The sequence below is a fragment of the Perna viridis genome, chromosome 10 (assembly GCF_037379345.1).
Source record: "Perna viridis isolate PV_CMFRI_1.1 ecotype Kerala chromosome 10, ASM3737934v1, whole genome shotgun sequence".
NCBI classification, from domain to species: Eukaryota; Metazoa; Mollusca; class Bivalvia; order Mytilida; family Mytilidae; genus Perna; species Perna viridis.
The window spans coordinates 3,455,986-3,471,104 of NC_142454.1; the positions used below are offsets into that span (position 1 = coordinate 3,455,986).

The window sequence follows — 15,119 nt, forward strand, 5'->3', positions numbered from 1 at the left end:
TTAATTACCAAGCAGTTTGACCAATTCAGATACAGTGTATCCTCTACGAAGTACACTTTTGGGTTATTGTAACTTAGATGTTGACCATTTAAACACTGTACCATCTTTAGCATACAATCTGACCGTTTGATGAAAGTAGGAGAAAACATGCAAGCTCTTATTTTGTTATTAGGATGTGTATTTTGTGCTCTCTTTTATGAGCGTCAATGAGCAACACGGTGAGTATCTTTCAAATCGCAAAAAACTGATTAAATCTCCGACACACGTACAAGAGTTCAACCTGTTTGTATTTTTTGAGTTGTACACTACTTTTTCGTGTGTGGTCTTTCTTTATGTTTCCTGTTATGATTTGACCAAGAATTTTACTAAACTGTTGCTAAAATCTTGTGAAAGACAACATAGTTAAAGAAGTTAGATCAATGTTCTCTCCATCAACATTCATAAACTTGGAGGATTGATTTCGTTCATTTATCCAAAAAGAATTATTATTGACACAGCTTCATCCGCGTCATTTTAGACTCGATAACAGTAATCATCTCAGTACAAACATACTTGACAAGGGAGACAATTTTGATTTTAAAATTATAAATTTCTCTTTCAAGCGTAGTAATATAGCAGTTTCCCTGTTTATACTTCTCAGTTGTGATTTTATGCTAGATTCTGACTTCGTTATGCACCATTGTTCCCTATGGGACTGCCTTTTGCATACTATACATGGAAGACTTTTATTTCTGATATACCGATCTTATTGAGAAGTATTCTGTTCTAACAAAAAAAAAGAATAGAGACGATAGATCTTCATGACATCACCAATATATTTTCTGTACTATCGAACTTTGTAACTGTATGCTGCCTGTTTGTATTGCAATTAACGGTAATGAAAGCGGGGCCACAAGGGAAAAGACTATCAAGCCTAGACCACAGTAGGCGTTTCCAACTTTCCAGATTTTGCTTTGATATTCACATTTGTAATGTTTTTTTTCCTTTTTGCTATCGATTTATGAAAAGAATGCAATCCTGACAGTTAATATAAATTACTGGTATAACAATTACAATATTTCGAAACTCGGTTTCTGCGCAATATTACTAATCGTGATGACCACTTCAAATAATTTCATTAAACATGTATAATAGCTTTTCCAGTATACCAGTTTGTTTTGTCACCCCTGAAAACACATTGCTTTTCTAGAATAATACACGTCGTAATCATGAAAAACTACCGTTTAGCACAGATTTATTAATTCCTATATATTCTACCCCCTCCCCCCCAAAAAAAACCTTTATGGATGCCAACATCGAAATGACATTAAATATCATTCCAACAAAGGCATACTTTGATAGGAAGGAAAAATAATCAGTCTGGAAACAAGTACCATCTTTAAAATGATTGCCGACGCAGTAAAATGTTGTTATTAAAAAAAAAAATAACACTTGGCACGCAATTTTAATTTTCGATGCATTTTTTTTCGAACGTCACACGGTTATCAGTATTTGACCAATCGGGAAAAGAATGCGATCAGGTGACTTGCGTTCCATAGATGAGAGTGTTCTTAAGGTCAAAGGGTAAATGGTAAAAAGCGAAACTATACAGACTGCGTCGGAATAAAAAAACTAATCGATTTGTATCAAAATGCCCGAAAAGACTTTTCAAAGTTCATACAAATCAATGTCGTACAGATACAAGTCAAGTCTTTGTCGGCATTTAAGTTGGTGTCACTTCCATTGTAAAGACATTCAGTGTGAAATGTAACATACACCCACCTCTGGGTGGAGCTTGAAAAATTAAACCATTAGAAAAATACTTCATGACACAACGCGAGCATCCTTGTCCCGTTTGAAGAAAGAAAACATTTTTCTGCCAAGTAACACCAAAGTAAGAATGACGAATTCAAGTAGTTCTGAAACTGTTAATAAACTGGCTCCAAGAAATATACCCATTTGTCCTCCAAGTATACCTGTAATAAAAAAAATACAACATTAGAAGCAAAGGAAAACAATAAATTATTATTATGTTGAAAGAAGTAAATAACGATTGAAAAATAATTGCATATATATAAGGTCATTATTGCATTTACAAGATTCCCTCTAGTTTTGGTAAATTGAAGCCAGTTGAAATTGTACGCTTTGACCACGTGGTGTTCAGTGACTAACTACAATTGCGCCAATCAAGCAAACAGTAGTTTAAACGAAATCAACTGTAAGATATCACCAAGCACTTCCATTAACTGTTATAAAAAACAGCAGATTTAAAGATTTGTAAAAGAGGGGTACCAGGCTATTATTTGCTTAATTTTTGCCGAAATTTTGCACAAAGTTGAACAATTGCTTACAAAAGTAGGGAGGTTCCAAAAGCAGGAACCCTCGAGTACTGACAACAATAACTAACATTCAGTCCTTATCACCATAGTACCTACCCACTACATCCTCCTCACCATAGTACCTACCCACTACATCCTCCATGTTGTATTCCGGAATAGATTCCACAGACAGAAAACTCAGCGAATCATAGTAAAGACGTACTTCTATATTATTTCTTCTACAAAAAATATCAACTCAATCTAAAATAAGAATGAACTTCACTTGCTCAAATTTTTGTTATTTAGGACAATAACCTGTTCTACCAATTATAAATTAATCTTAGGAAATTTCTTTAAAGTTGTTTTGAGTTTTTACAATAACTCAATTTCAGATGTAGCACTCTTTTTGATTGGATGAAAAAAAATTGTCCATCATCTCATAGACCCAATTCTGTAATGTGACTGATGTCATCAACCTCTTAGAATGATTTACTAGTTGAATTTTGATGCAAAAATTAAATTATAATGAACGACTGTTATATTTTTTTTTCGTGTATTTGAAATAACCTCAATGGCCGTGGTGCACACTTGAAAATAACCTGCTACTCATTCATTCCTTAAATAGTTGGTTATTTTTACTGTTTTCTACAATGTACTTTTCTGAGACACAAAACCCACACTTAATGATATTCAATTGTGGTATTAGTATCACTCATTGTTATCAGCTGATATCAAGTTTTTCCTGATTATAAATGGAAATGTACGGAAATGTACGGAAATTTCATTCTCAAAACACAGACATAAATTCAACTTAAAACTATCGAGGTAAGTACAGCCCCCCCTACTCCCCTAAAATGAACCATTCTTGTAAAACGTATGGCATTGTATAGAAACAGGAACAGATATGGTGAACCGCAACAAATGCACCATCGTATAACCCCTATAAAATAGGAAATACTTACAGAGATCATCAAAAGGTCTTCGGTAAGTTTAAAAATACCTTGAAGTAAGCCCTGAAAGGCCCCGACAAAAAAGTAATGGTAACAGAACGATGCCACTCCTTCAGAATAAACTGAAATGTCAAATAACGGCACGAAGATTCATTTATGACCAACATTAACATTAGGACGAAATCATTCATTCATTGTATGTAGAATATAAGAAAAAGATGAAAATATTATCACTATAAAAGTATATTTTAATACACGAATTTTTACCATTTTAGATCAACCGAGAAGGTTTTGAGAATTTATTGTATAACTGACCATATTGTAACTTAATCATAAATACATAGAGATCACCAACCAACTTACTTGACATCGGTGTGTCCCATATATGCAAGAGCCGGTGATAAAATATCTGCTACGACTGCACTAGATATCGAATGATCGAAAGTAGAGTATTCACATGAAATCCGACATTGACAATTTTCTTTCAATTCTCCATTGGAATCAAAATACACTAATAAAAGAAATGAAAATACGGCTCTTTACAACATCGTTTTGATTTTAAAATACTAATATAAATATTGCATATGATATTCCATACACGTATCAAAGAGTTACTTTCCACTAGCAGCACTAGAAACAAAAAATAAAGAAGTTAAAATTTTAAAAATAAAAAGTATACGAGAAGCACTCAAAACCAAACTAAAATGATCGATATAGGAAGCAAAAATCCAGAATGGGTTAGAAATTCACAAAAGTTCTAAGTAAGTAATGACTTCCCAATGTTATTTTCTACTTTGTCGTCATTATCATTAAATTAAGTTTTTCAGCTTTGTGTTATCCAGTACATTTTGTACTAGTTTCATTTTGGTTTATCGATCGTAAGTAACCGCTGATCAATTAACATCTTCAATAGTGATCAACAACTTCCTTTGACTAAGATTTTTGATGCGTTAAACTTTGATTGAAAAATGATTTTGAGAAACAAACTCATTTCATATATAAAAGGTTCCATAGAATTGAATCATTCAGTAAGGTTACTCAAATTACTGTATCGATTACATTGTTGGACAATTTATACATAAATTTTATTGTAAAATAGTTAATATAGGAAACCGCTTCTATCGCAAATTCCTCAAAAAGTCTATATGTAGGTAGTCTCACATCATAGAAATCTTGAGCTCCCCAATTCATTTGAAATTACATTTTAAAGTGTACATATGTATGAAGCCGCTAAATTAACCAAGAACTAAAAATCATCATTTAATTCTTATAAAAAACAAACAAAAATGGACCACTGACTTATATGATTTCTACAGACACATTCTTATAAGATTGATACTAAATCTGTAATTATAAAGACTTAGCTTAAAATAAAGATCTAATCGAATGAAGCTCTCTTGAAACGACTAAATCGCAGATGATATTTCAAAATAACAGAAAAAAAACATCGAGAATTATTCTACAATCAGCAATATAGTTTTTGTTTTGTTTGCCTTGTGAGTTTACCAGTTATAAAAATGCCGAATAAAATATTTTAGTTTTGATTTTCGTTGTTACCAGCAGGCGTTTGAATCCTATGGTGTCACATACGCTTCTTTTTAGCTAAATTATGTATAATGTCTTTTCTTGAATTTCAAAGTAAATGAAATCTAAAAGGAAAGTGTTTACCTTCATTTTGGTAGTAACATTTTGCAGCTTCAGCAAGTGTACACAACGTTTCATTTCCTGTATCAAAAACTAAGTGAAAAATCTTTGGAAGAAAAAACAATATCGTATATAGAAAAATGAAAAATAACCAAAATTACCCAGTGAATGGGATCTCTGGTACGAGAACATTCAGGTCTGCACTAATGGATGCGTTCGTAATCATAGGGACAATAAAAACAATATAAAATAAATTGCATTTTAGATTTCCTAGAGATGTACATTTTGACCATCCTATTAGATACTTTAAATATATCAATTTTAAAATACTTATGATAAAGGTATAACTCGCATAAATGTTTTTTGTCAAATAAGTTGATGTTTTGTTTTACATTTTTGATTTGTTTTTTTAACATACAATTACTATGTTTAATTGTTTGGTATAAGAGTTATCAAGGGAACCAAGGTTATAGCGGTAATCCAAAAGAATGTAATCCAGGGACAAAGACCAGACATGGAAAACAGACATACATAACAAAGAACATAAAGTAACTAAAATCATACATACAAAGTAACAAAAGGAAATGAGCAACTCGGACTCCACTAAAACCTGGGAACATGGATTAGGTGCACCAGTAGGGTAAGCAGCCTCTGCTTTTTTAGAAACACCCACCGAGTTGCTCATAAAAGTCAAGTCCGGGGTAGTCGAAGGAGGAAAGAAAAACTGTGACACGTTGAAGAAATCAGTTTTCATAGCGCAGATAGACACACCGTAACGATCCACGAGTTCATGATAACGACCATAAAAATCTGTAGTGATAACTTCATTCTTGTAGTAAACAAAACCCTGTTCCATAAGCCTATTTGTTAGAATTCTAGCGCGATACAAAAGTCTGCATAGTTTCGGCAAGATCTGGCATAACGTATTAGTTGTGATATAAACACTCCATACGCAGGTGCTGAAGTGATAATGAATTGGGACCTCTGCATACTAATCTACAATGCTTCTTTAAGTCAAACACTGAATAATGACAGAATTAGGAATTTTCTATATTTATCGAACAATTCATACCTGGATCTGTTATTGCCTGACATCCACATTGGCCTACAATATAATTTCTCCTACATTCAAGGAGACATGCACTGCGACTGTAGACAGGGTAATATTTTAATGTATTAACGTACTCTGGAGCCTTTGTATTAACACAGTAACGATCTCCACCAGCTGTATAAGGGGCAGGCAGATGTTTATACTAGAAAACAAAACAAGTAATGAATTAAGAAAATTTAATGTATTAACGTACTCTGGAGCCTTTGTATTAACACAGTAACGATCTCCACCAGCTGTATAAGGGGCAGGCAGATGTTTATACTAGAAAACAAAACAAGTAATGAATTAAGAAAATTTAATATTTTTTCAACAAGGGTAATAAAAGGAACCAAGATTCTAGCGGAACTCAAAAGAAATGCAATCCAGGGACAAAGACCAGACATGAAAACAGACACGTACAACAATGAATACAAAATAATAAAAAAAACAATACATGTACATACAAAGTAACAAAAGTAAATGAGCGACTCGGACTCCACTAAAAACTGGGAGCATGGGCCAGGTGCACCGGAAGAGTAAACGTCCTCTACTTTTCTAGAAACAACAACCGAGTTGCTCATAAAAAGTCAAGCTTAGTGAAGATGAAAGAGGAAAAGAAACCTATGACACACTGAACAAATTAGTTTTAAAGTCTTGTATTAGTTTTTGTTTGTACCTGCTACAATTTGTTTTAACTAATAACATATTAAGAACAACACTATCTAAATACTTAAAATAGTGTCTAAAGGGAACAATTGAATTATTTAAAGGAAACAATCGAGAAAAATACAAACATTAACACTGTATAATAGTATAATACAAATCGTTCGCTGATAATAAAGATATATGTCGTGTATTCTGTATATTGAAATGTGTGACAAGTAATAAGACCTTCGAACTACTTTTTGAAACTTTGAATATATCTATTCATTTTTGACAAGTCACTGTATTTTGGCATGGATCCAGGAACCATATCTGACAAGACAATAACTTAAAATTGATTCGTAGAAATTAGGAGAAAGTTCACGTAAATGCTTGTTTTTTTTAATTAGAACTCAAACATATTGAGTAGTGAAAATGCAATTAAAAAAACGTTTAGTTTTAATATCACTAAGTGTCATAAATGATTAGTATATAAAACTCGATTCATATGACAATCATATGGTAATTTACATATGCTATACATATGGTTGTCATATGATAGATGACATTATCATATGATATTTGACATTTAATAGTTGTATAAATTTCATATGATTCACATACTTAGATAACTCTCAGCCTGCTAACGTATGATTTTCTTATTGCTTGTGAAAATGTATGATTATTATGTAACACTCATACGATAATCATATGTAAACTGAAACATATATTAAACTCATCACTCTCGATTCATGTAATACTCATACATTGTACTAAAGTTGAGTTGATTTTCATGTGTATAACTTTTGGCCGTGTATCTGCTATCTTTATGATCCACTGGTTTTTATACAGGAACTTACTTTTGTCATTTTCATAGAAATATACGTTGACAAACCAGGGGACAATATAAACCCTTGATTGATGATATCAGGTTCTTCTTCGTGGTCATGGAGTACTACCTGAATTGGAAATATGTTTCAGCAAATCTAAATACTTTATGAACAGTTTACATGTCTGTGTAATATATATATTGTCATTTAAATTCGATTCAATAGATAATGCAATAATTCAGACATGGAAAACAGACATACACAACAAAGAACATAAAGTAACTAAATAAAATAATACATACAAAGTAACAAAGGCAAATGAGCAACTCAGACTCCACTAAAAACTGGGCGCATGGACCAGGTGCACCGGTAGGGTAAAAAGGTATTGTGGAAAGTCCGTATAACAAATGAAAATATCAGAACAAAAACCAGAAAGTCTGAAACCACCGTAATGGTCGAGAAACGGGGGAAGGGATAAATGAATAAAAAAAGTGTCTGCAGTGTAATTCGAATTCCTTAATAAACATGACCTAAGCGTGAAGACATGAAACAAAAACGATATACGTACATAATGAAACGAACCGGAGGCAGATCTATATCAGTTCCTTCGAATTCCTTATTGGAATTTAATTTATACTAGTTTGTAGCGCTCATGTAATTATATTATAAAATACTGTTTACACTAAAAAAGTAATAATCCGAATGAAATAGATTTCACATAAAAGATGAAGATAAGGGAAACAAGACAATCACACAAAAAACTAAAGCACCTGTAATTTGAGAACCAACACATAAGGTGACTTCATGAAAATGTAAGATCAATGATGATTTTGCAATGCACATAAAAAATGAATAAAGAGTTATTCAAAGTGAAACGACACGCAGCAGCAAAGACAATGAAGAAAGATAAAACACAGCAGAAGCGGTGACATTTACGAAGGTTATATTGTATACAAAGACAACTGAAAATAAGTGGAAGTACCCACAAAATAAAATAAAATAAACAAAGACAAAGACAAAAAAAAAAAAAAAAACAAAAAAAAACAAAAAAAACCCCAAAAAACAAAAAAACAAAACAAAAACAAATACGAAAACAAAAAACAAAACAAAACTAACCCCAAAAACCGGGCATATTGAATCGGGCATATCCGCCAGGAAATGCGAGATATATAAACGGGTTCTTGCATATAACACCCAGATTTTTACAGTGTTTGCATATAGAAGTTTGTATGGTTAATTTGTATATAAAGGCTGTTATTTTGTTGTGTTCTTCAAATATATTTACCTTTACTCCAGCGGCCATATTCGAGTTGAAGACATACTCATCTTGTTTGATATCAAGGTAAAATGTTAATGCCGTTGCCGTTCCCGTCATGCTGCCATTGACGCGTGGTTGTCTTTTATTGGCTCTTTGTAAGTCACTATTAAACGAGAAACATTTACCCCACTGTGTCATCTTTTCATTCAGAATGTCATGACAGTTGACGAGTTTCCTCTCGTTGACACAGTTTATGAACAAGTCGTCAATCGTAAGCGAAACCTTGTCGAGCCAATCCTTTGGAAGAGGATTTTTTAATTCATCATATATTTGATCGGAGTAATTTAGAGGCGGCAAAAGAACACCGAGCCGACTACTGTGAAGAAGGTATTTTGACATCACGCCGCTTGCGTTTATCGCCGATTTCTTGTACGGTGACATATTACAAATAGTAATGGTAGGGTAAACCATTTCCTTGACGAACTGTACTTTTATATTTGTCAATGTTGGATTGGTTCTGTAGTAAGCAAACAATTTGTAGAGGGTATAAATCAATAATGATCCCATTCCCATGAGAGCTACTATCCAAATTACCCTGAATTAAAAAAAAAAGTTTAATATGTAATATGGGATCATCGGTATTTTCAAAAAGATTTCAACAAAGAACCATACAATAGGAGAGAATAATAGGTAGTATACAAATAAGACCGAACATGCATGTGAAATAAGAAAACCACAAAAAAATCAAAACAGAACTGAACAATTACAGAAATAATCCAATAAACAGCCAAAGAGACAGAAAATCTAAAATGTCCTTATAATGCAGAAAAAAAATACATAAGCATATTATACAATTCATTTTTAGAATAGGAGCTATACAACCATCATGATGATTAATAAGAACCATCTATGTGTTTACATACAGGATTACTAAATTGAATGCAGTTCTACAATAAAAAAAATATCAAAAGAAAACATATTCTCCATTATTTGCTTTAGAATATTGATTCTTTAATAAAAACAAACAACGAACCCAATGTCATTACAATTAATATGCTCGGTCATTCAAGTCGGGGTGCTATTATGAAACGAAAGAATTAAAACATTTAAATCATTTTGCCCTATTTAAGAAATTTCGTTACCTAATTGAAATTATCTTTACAGTAAATATTTTTCTTTCTAGAAAAGCAGAGGTCGCTTATCTTACCGGTGCACCTGGTCAATGCTCCCAGTTTTTAGTGGTCCGAGTTGCTCATTTACCTTTTTTTTTTGTATGTATTATTTGGGTTATTTTATGTTCTTCTGTGTGTTTTTTCCATGTCTGGTCTTGGGCCCTGGATTACCTTTTTTGATTTCCGCTAGAATCTTGGTTTCATGACTTATTATATTGAATAAAAATATAATATCATCTATACCTAGATACAAAACTATGGACAAATTCTATGTACAAATGATCAATACAGGAATAACTAATTTCTCTTCTACTACAGTGGACCTTATCGAGCACTCCGGTTGAAATCTTTCAAGAAGTTGACTCTCACTTACGTAGATTAACCTCCGGGTTTAGTGTCTTCGTATTGCTCGCTTTGTTTTGTGTGTAAATGTTTAGTTCTTTTGCCTTGTACGAATTGGAAGTTCAAGGTTCCGAAATGAATTATATACAAGATGTACTCTTAAAAGGGTAATAACAAAATTTCAGAACTGATATAATCTAGACAGTAACCAAAAAGGTTAGTTAGAAGGAAAGTCCGTACAACAAATGGCAAAAAAGGTGGGTTAAATGCACTAAAAGGCACGATTCCATTACATTCATTGAAGTGTGTCAAAGGAGCTACAACACGCTTTATACACAGAAATTTTGCAACATATGTTTTTATATGTTTTAAAACATGGCACCATAGTTTAGGACCGGTATGGTAAAATACGTTTTCGTGCTTTTAAGTCTACCCCGGACTTCACTTTTTATGAGCAATTAGGCGGAGCAGAGGACGCTTACCCTACCGGTGTAACTGGTCCATGCTCCCAGTTTTTAGTGGAGCCCGAGTTGCTCATTAAGTCGCCGACCACGAAGCGGCGATGACCTATTGCTTTTACTGTGTTTCTTCTTCTTCTTCTTCTTCTTCTTCTTCTTATTATTATTATTATTATTATTAATTCGCCGACCACGAAGTTGCGGTGACTTATTGTTTTTACTGTGTTTCTTCTTCTTATTATTATTTTAATTTTTAAAGTGTCCGCCCTTTTTCTCAAAAGTGGATGGTCTGATTGAGATGAAACTTTTCAAGATGTTAGAACTACTCTTCGAAGGATGCAGAACTTAAAAAAATTTTTTCAGCTGCCGTCATTTTTTTTCAATATGGCCGCCGGACTAAAGGTACCCATTTTTTACACCGGAAATTGGAACATCATACATCTCGAAAGCTGCTCATCAGAATTTGACGAAACTTGGTGTATAAATTAAATTCAATTGTCGAAACAAAATCATGAAAAAAAATCGCCTGCGTCTCGGCCGCCATTTTTAAAATGGCCACCACTGCGCTCGAAAATTCAAAGTTGTCTGATCTTGATGAAAATTGAAATCTAGGTTCTTTAATACACCCCGATTTAGAATCTGCTAAATCGAAAATTGGAATAGGGTATCGACCGCCTTTCTAAAATCACCGCCACCGCGACGAAATATGATATCCAGGTTCCTTACGCTGTCTCGATTAATAATAATAAGCAGTTTATCTGACGATTTGTTTCTCAAAACACAGATAAGCAAACGGGAGGCGACTTCTACACGTTTCGTAGATTTTTGCTTTTGTCATTTTGTATGTATTATTTTAGTTACTTTATCTTCTTTTTTGTGTCTGTCTGTTTTCCATGTCTGGTCTTTGTCCCTGGATTACATTCTTTTGATTACCGCTATAACCTTGGTTCCCTTGATTACCCTTTACAAATCATGTTTTCGAAAATCATACTTTTTCATATACAAAATCTGATTAAAACATATAAATATCTGATGAATGAATTCGTTTGTCATATATGTTTGTTTTTTTATATGTTTTTCATTTGTTTTTCATGATGGTCCTTGACACACAAAAACATGCTTTTCAAGTGTTTTTTTTTTCCAGTGTTCAAGAAAAGAAGCCTCATTACTTGAGTTTCGAATTTTGTGCTATGACAGATTTCGGTAAATTATATGAGGTGGAAATTTTAATAATGGATCGATACTGATTTTAGGAATGTTTTCGAATTGTATGAAAATACTTCATAAAATAGTAAAGAACTTTGAAAATCCTCGACAAAAATATTATAAATAATAAAACTCATGTTATATTCATTTCATTAGACATCTACAGTGAAGTTGATTTAAAAGGTATGATCCAGATATGCACTTAATTACTTCGTATTAACATCTCAATGCAATATGTTTTCGTGTTGCACATCAATGTTTTTTCCTTTTTGAGTACAGTTCGAATTCTGGTAATCTTAATTTTTGTTTGTCACAAAGCAACATGTATTTGGATGATTATTACTACGATATTCTGACTTACCATCTCAATCGATATGTATCATCCCTCCTGGCATGTTTAAGACCATGCATTGTCGTGTTTTCTCGAAATTCCCTCCACAAACCTCTGACAGTTCTGTCATTTTCATGATCTAGCTTTTCCCTATTTATAGAGATTTCATCATTGTCGGTACTATCAGTAAGGTTTTGCGAGGTATGGTCCGTACTGACATCGCCATACGTGCGGATGTCTTTCATGTTATTAGAATTTATGATATGCTGCTCAGGTGCTGGTTTAATTCTAAAGATAGTCATAGTAGTAGAAGTAGTAGATTCACCATCAGTTGTGAACGTGACTAAATAAACTTAGCCGATATTTAATTTTAATACAGCAATATTGATTGTAACCATGTGTAATTATTATCTCGAATGTAAATTCTGCGAAATATTTTGTAGTAATTTATTGTTAGCAATTCCCTATTGTACCTGCATAGAAAGTTTACTTTATTTTAAATTTATTCATCAGTACTACATTGATACTATTTACAGCGTTTAAACACTCGTCATTACCTGTAATATGTCAAAATATAATAACCCAAGATTAACCAACTGTTGGCATTAAGACCAATTCAATTAAATTTATTCTGGTCTGAATTCTTGATGTAGCTTTAGGTATATTCTTATTGATTCTTAGAAATACACCACAGTTCCAAGTAAAAGGTTATCGGAATATATTGATCAAAAGGAAACAAACTTGATCTAACATAGTGATACCGATCATATTCTAATTAAATGTTATCAACTGATAAATTAATTTGAGATTAATACTATTAATATTAATATCTGATTTGTTAAAAATTTTTTGTTATATCTTAATGGATAAAACAATATTGACACGCCCTTATTAAGTTAAATTCAGAGCTACTTTTCTCCTGTTTAAAGATAAAAATGTGTTTTAAAATTAATTTTTAAGAATTGGCAATAATAAAAGTTTTGTCTATTGAAAAATAACAAAATATTCCATGTGCATATTATGTTTATTGCACTTCGTGCAATAAATAATATGCAGATGGAAAATTATATTTTGATTTTATCTGAGTTTAATAATTCATATGTTTTTAAATTGAAAACTTTTACGTCTTTCAATTTTTTTTAATACGACATAAATTTGTATTTTTAAGATTAGACATCACAAACTCAGTTTCAAAATCGATTTCTACTAAAGGACCATTTTTACTGTCAAACATTTATTTGACATAAAATTTTATTCTTATATGACGTATGATCGATCATCTTTTACATGATGCTTAGAATTACACATTCAACGTTAGAGCAATTAAAGGAACCATGATTATAACGGAAATCAAGGAAGCCAGGATTTAATTGTAATCTAAAGAAGTTTAGATTATCATTCTAAAATTAAATCCTGGTTATCTTGTCGAATATTTTGGTCATGAGTTTTCTCCTTCCATTGGTCGCCAAGAGAAGGTCAATATATTAGGACGACCTCATACTTTATCTCAAAATTTTGGGAATACATGCGATGTATAAAGTCCCAAATCCAAGATTTTTAAAGGCAAAATTCTATCTGTAAATCCGTTTATTTTTCTTCCATCTATATACCAAAATCTAAAATCAAAGGACCTGACTAAACTATGTTCCGTCCTTTACAAAAGTTCTTACATTTTGTTTAGACCATTTTCGGTCTATTTAAAAGTTGATTCGGAATAGTTTTTTATACAATGTATAAAGAATCTCTGTCAAGTACCACGTATTTGTATTTAGGTATTCCATCTTTCTAAGAGAAACCAAGACACACAATTCTTTTGAGTTGAAATTTCAAGTGGACGTGTGCATCGTAGTAATAACAGTTGAAAAAAGGCATGGTTTTGATACTGTTTATCAAGTAATAATCTACCTGGAGAGATTCGATAAGATCTTTCAAAGCATTTAGGGTCCATATTGAATTAATATTACTACGTGAATGATAAGTGTTGCAATGAGACTGAACACCCTCTTTAAGAAGTGTAAATATGAAAATTAATAGTTCTAAAGAGGCTTGGCAGTACATTTTCAGATCCAGCTATGACGATTGTTTGTAGTTTTCGTGAAAGCCATACCTAAAATCTTGCGTAAAAGTCTGAAAATCAGACAATTAAATGTAAAGTAAAGTCAATTTCATCAACAATTTAATACGGAAATCCAGGATAACGAAAATGAAGAAATTAACAAAGTTGTTATGGGGTTTTGTTATGTAATACGCAGATTAATTGAACTCCATTGTGGATATTAAATGGATGAAAATTTAGAAATTAAGGAAAATTTTCCTGACAAAAAAAATCTTGTTAGTTCATGTTTCCCCTTTTTAACAAATATAAAATATTTCCCACAACAACTCTTCCTTGTAGATGGAGAATAACTGCCAAGTGTATTTTGTGTGAAGAAGAGACTTACCTGTACTATTCTGTAGCTGTTGCTTAAAACGTTCTAAGATAGCATCCAAAGGATATTAAATGGAGACCCCTTAATATAAATTTTGCGATAAATTTGAAGCATTTCGGATACAAAATCGTTGATAAAGCATATTTTACTTTTTCTTTACACTATTGTAAGTGTTTAGATTTATAAATCGTATTACGTATCCGAATAGAAGCAAAAATATATATTTTTTAAAGAAAAAAGAAAGAAATTTGAAAAGGTGAAGTTCATTAATTTTATTAATTTTAGTTTTTAACATAATTTGAATTATATTTGTATAACAAGTAACTGTTGAATAAATATTTCTTTCGTTGTTAAAACGTTTGTTACTGCTGGTATTTTATATGCCCACCTCCCATTATAAACATTTATGTAAACATTTTGAAGACAGAACAATTGTTTTGGGCTTTGTCTGCTGGTAAAAAAAAATGTGG

At 32.0% G+C, this 15,119-nt stretch overlaps 1 protein-coding gene across 1 annotated transcript; it reads right to left on the minus strand.

The window, feature by feature from the left end:
- Window positions 1-1,430: 1,430 nt before the first annotated feature.
- LOC148604174 (acid-sensing ion channel 2-like) lies at window positions 1,431-12,536 on the minus strand. The gene is made up of 8 exons (XM_088548799.1): window positions 12,251-12,536; window positions 8,739-9,306; window positions 7,484-7,582; window positions 5,964-6,144; window positions 4,916-4,972; window positions 3,611-3,758; window positions 2,445-2,536; window positions 1,431-1,955 (listed from the first exon to the last, which is right to left on the minus strand). The coding sequence occupies exons 1-8, from the start codon at window positions 12,520-12,522 to the stop codon at window positions 1,804-1,806; spliced, it is 1,569 nt and encodes a 522-aa protein (XP_088404925.1). The 5' UTR covers window positions 12,523-12,536; the 3' UTR covers window positions 1,431-1,803.
- Window positions 12,537-15,119: the final 2,583 nt, after the last annotated feature.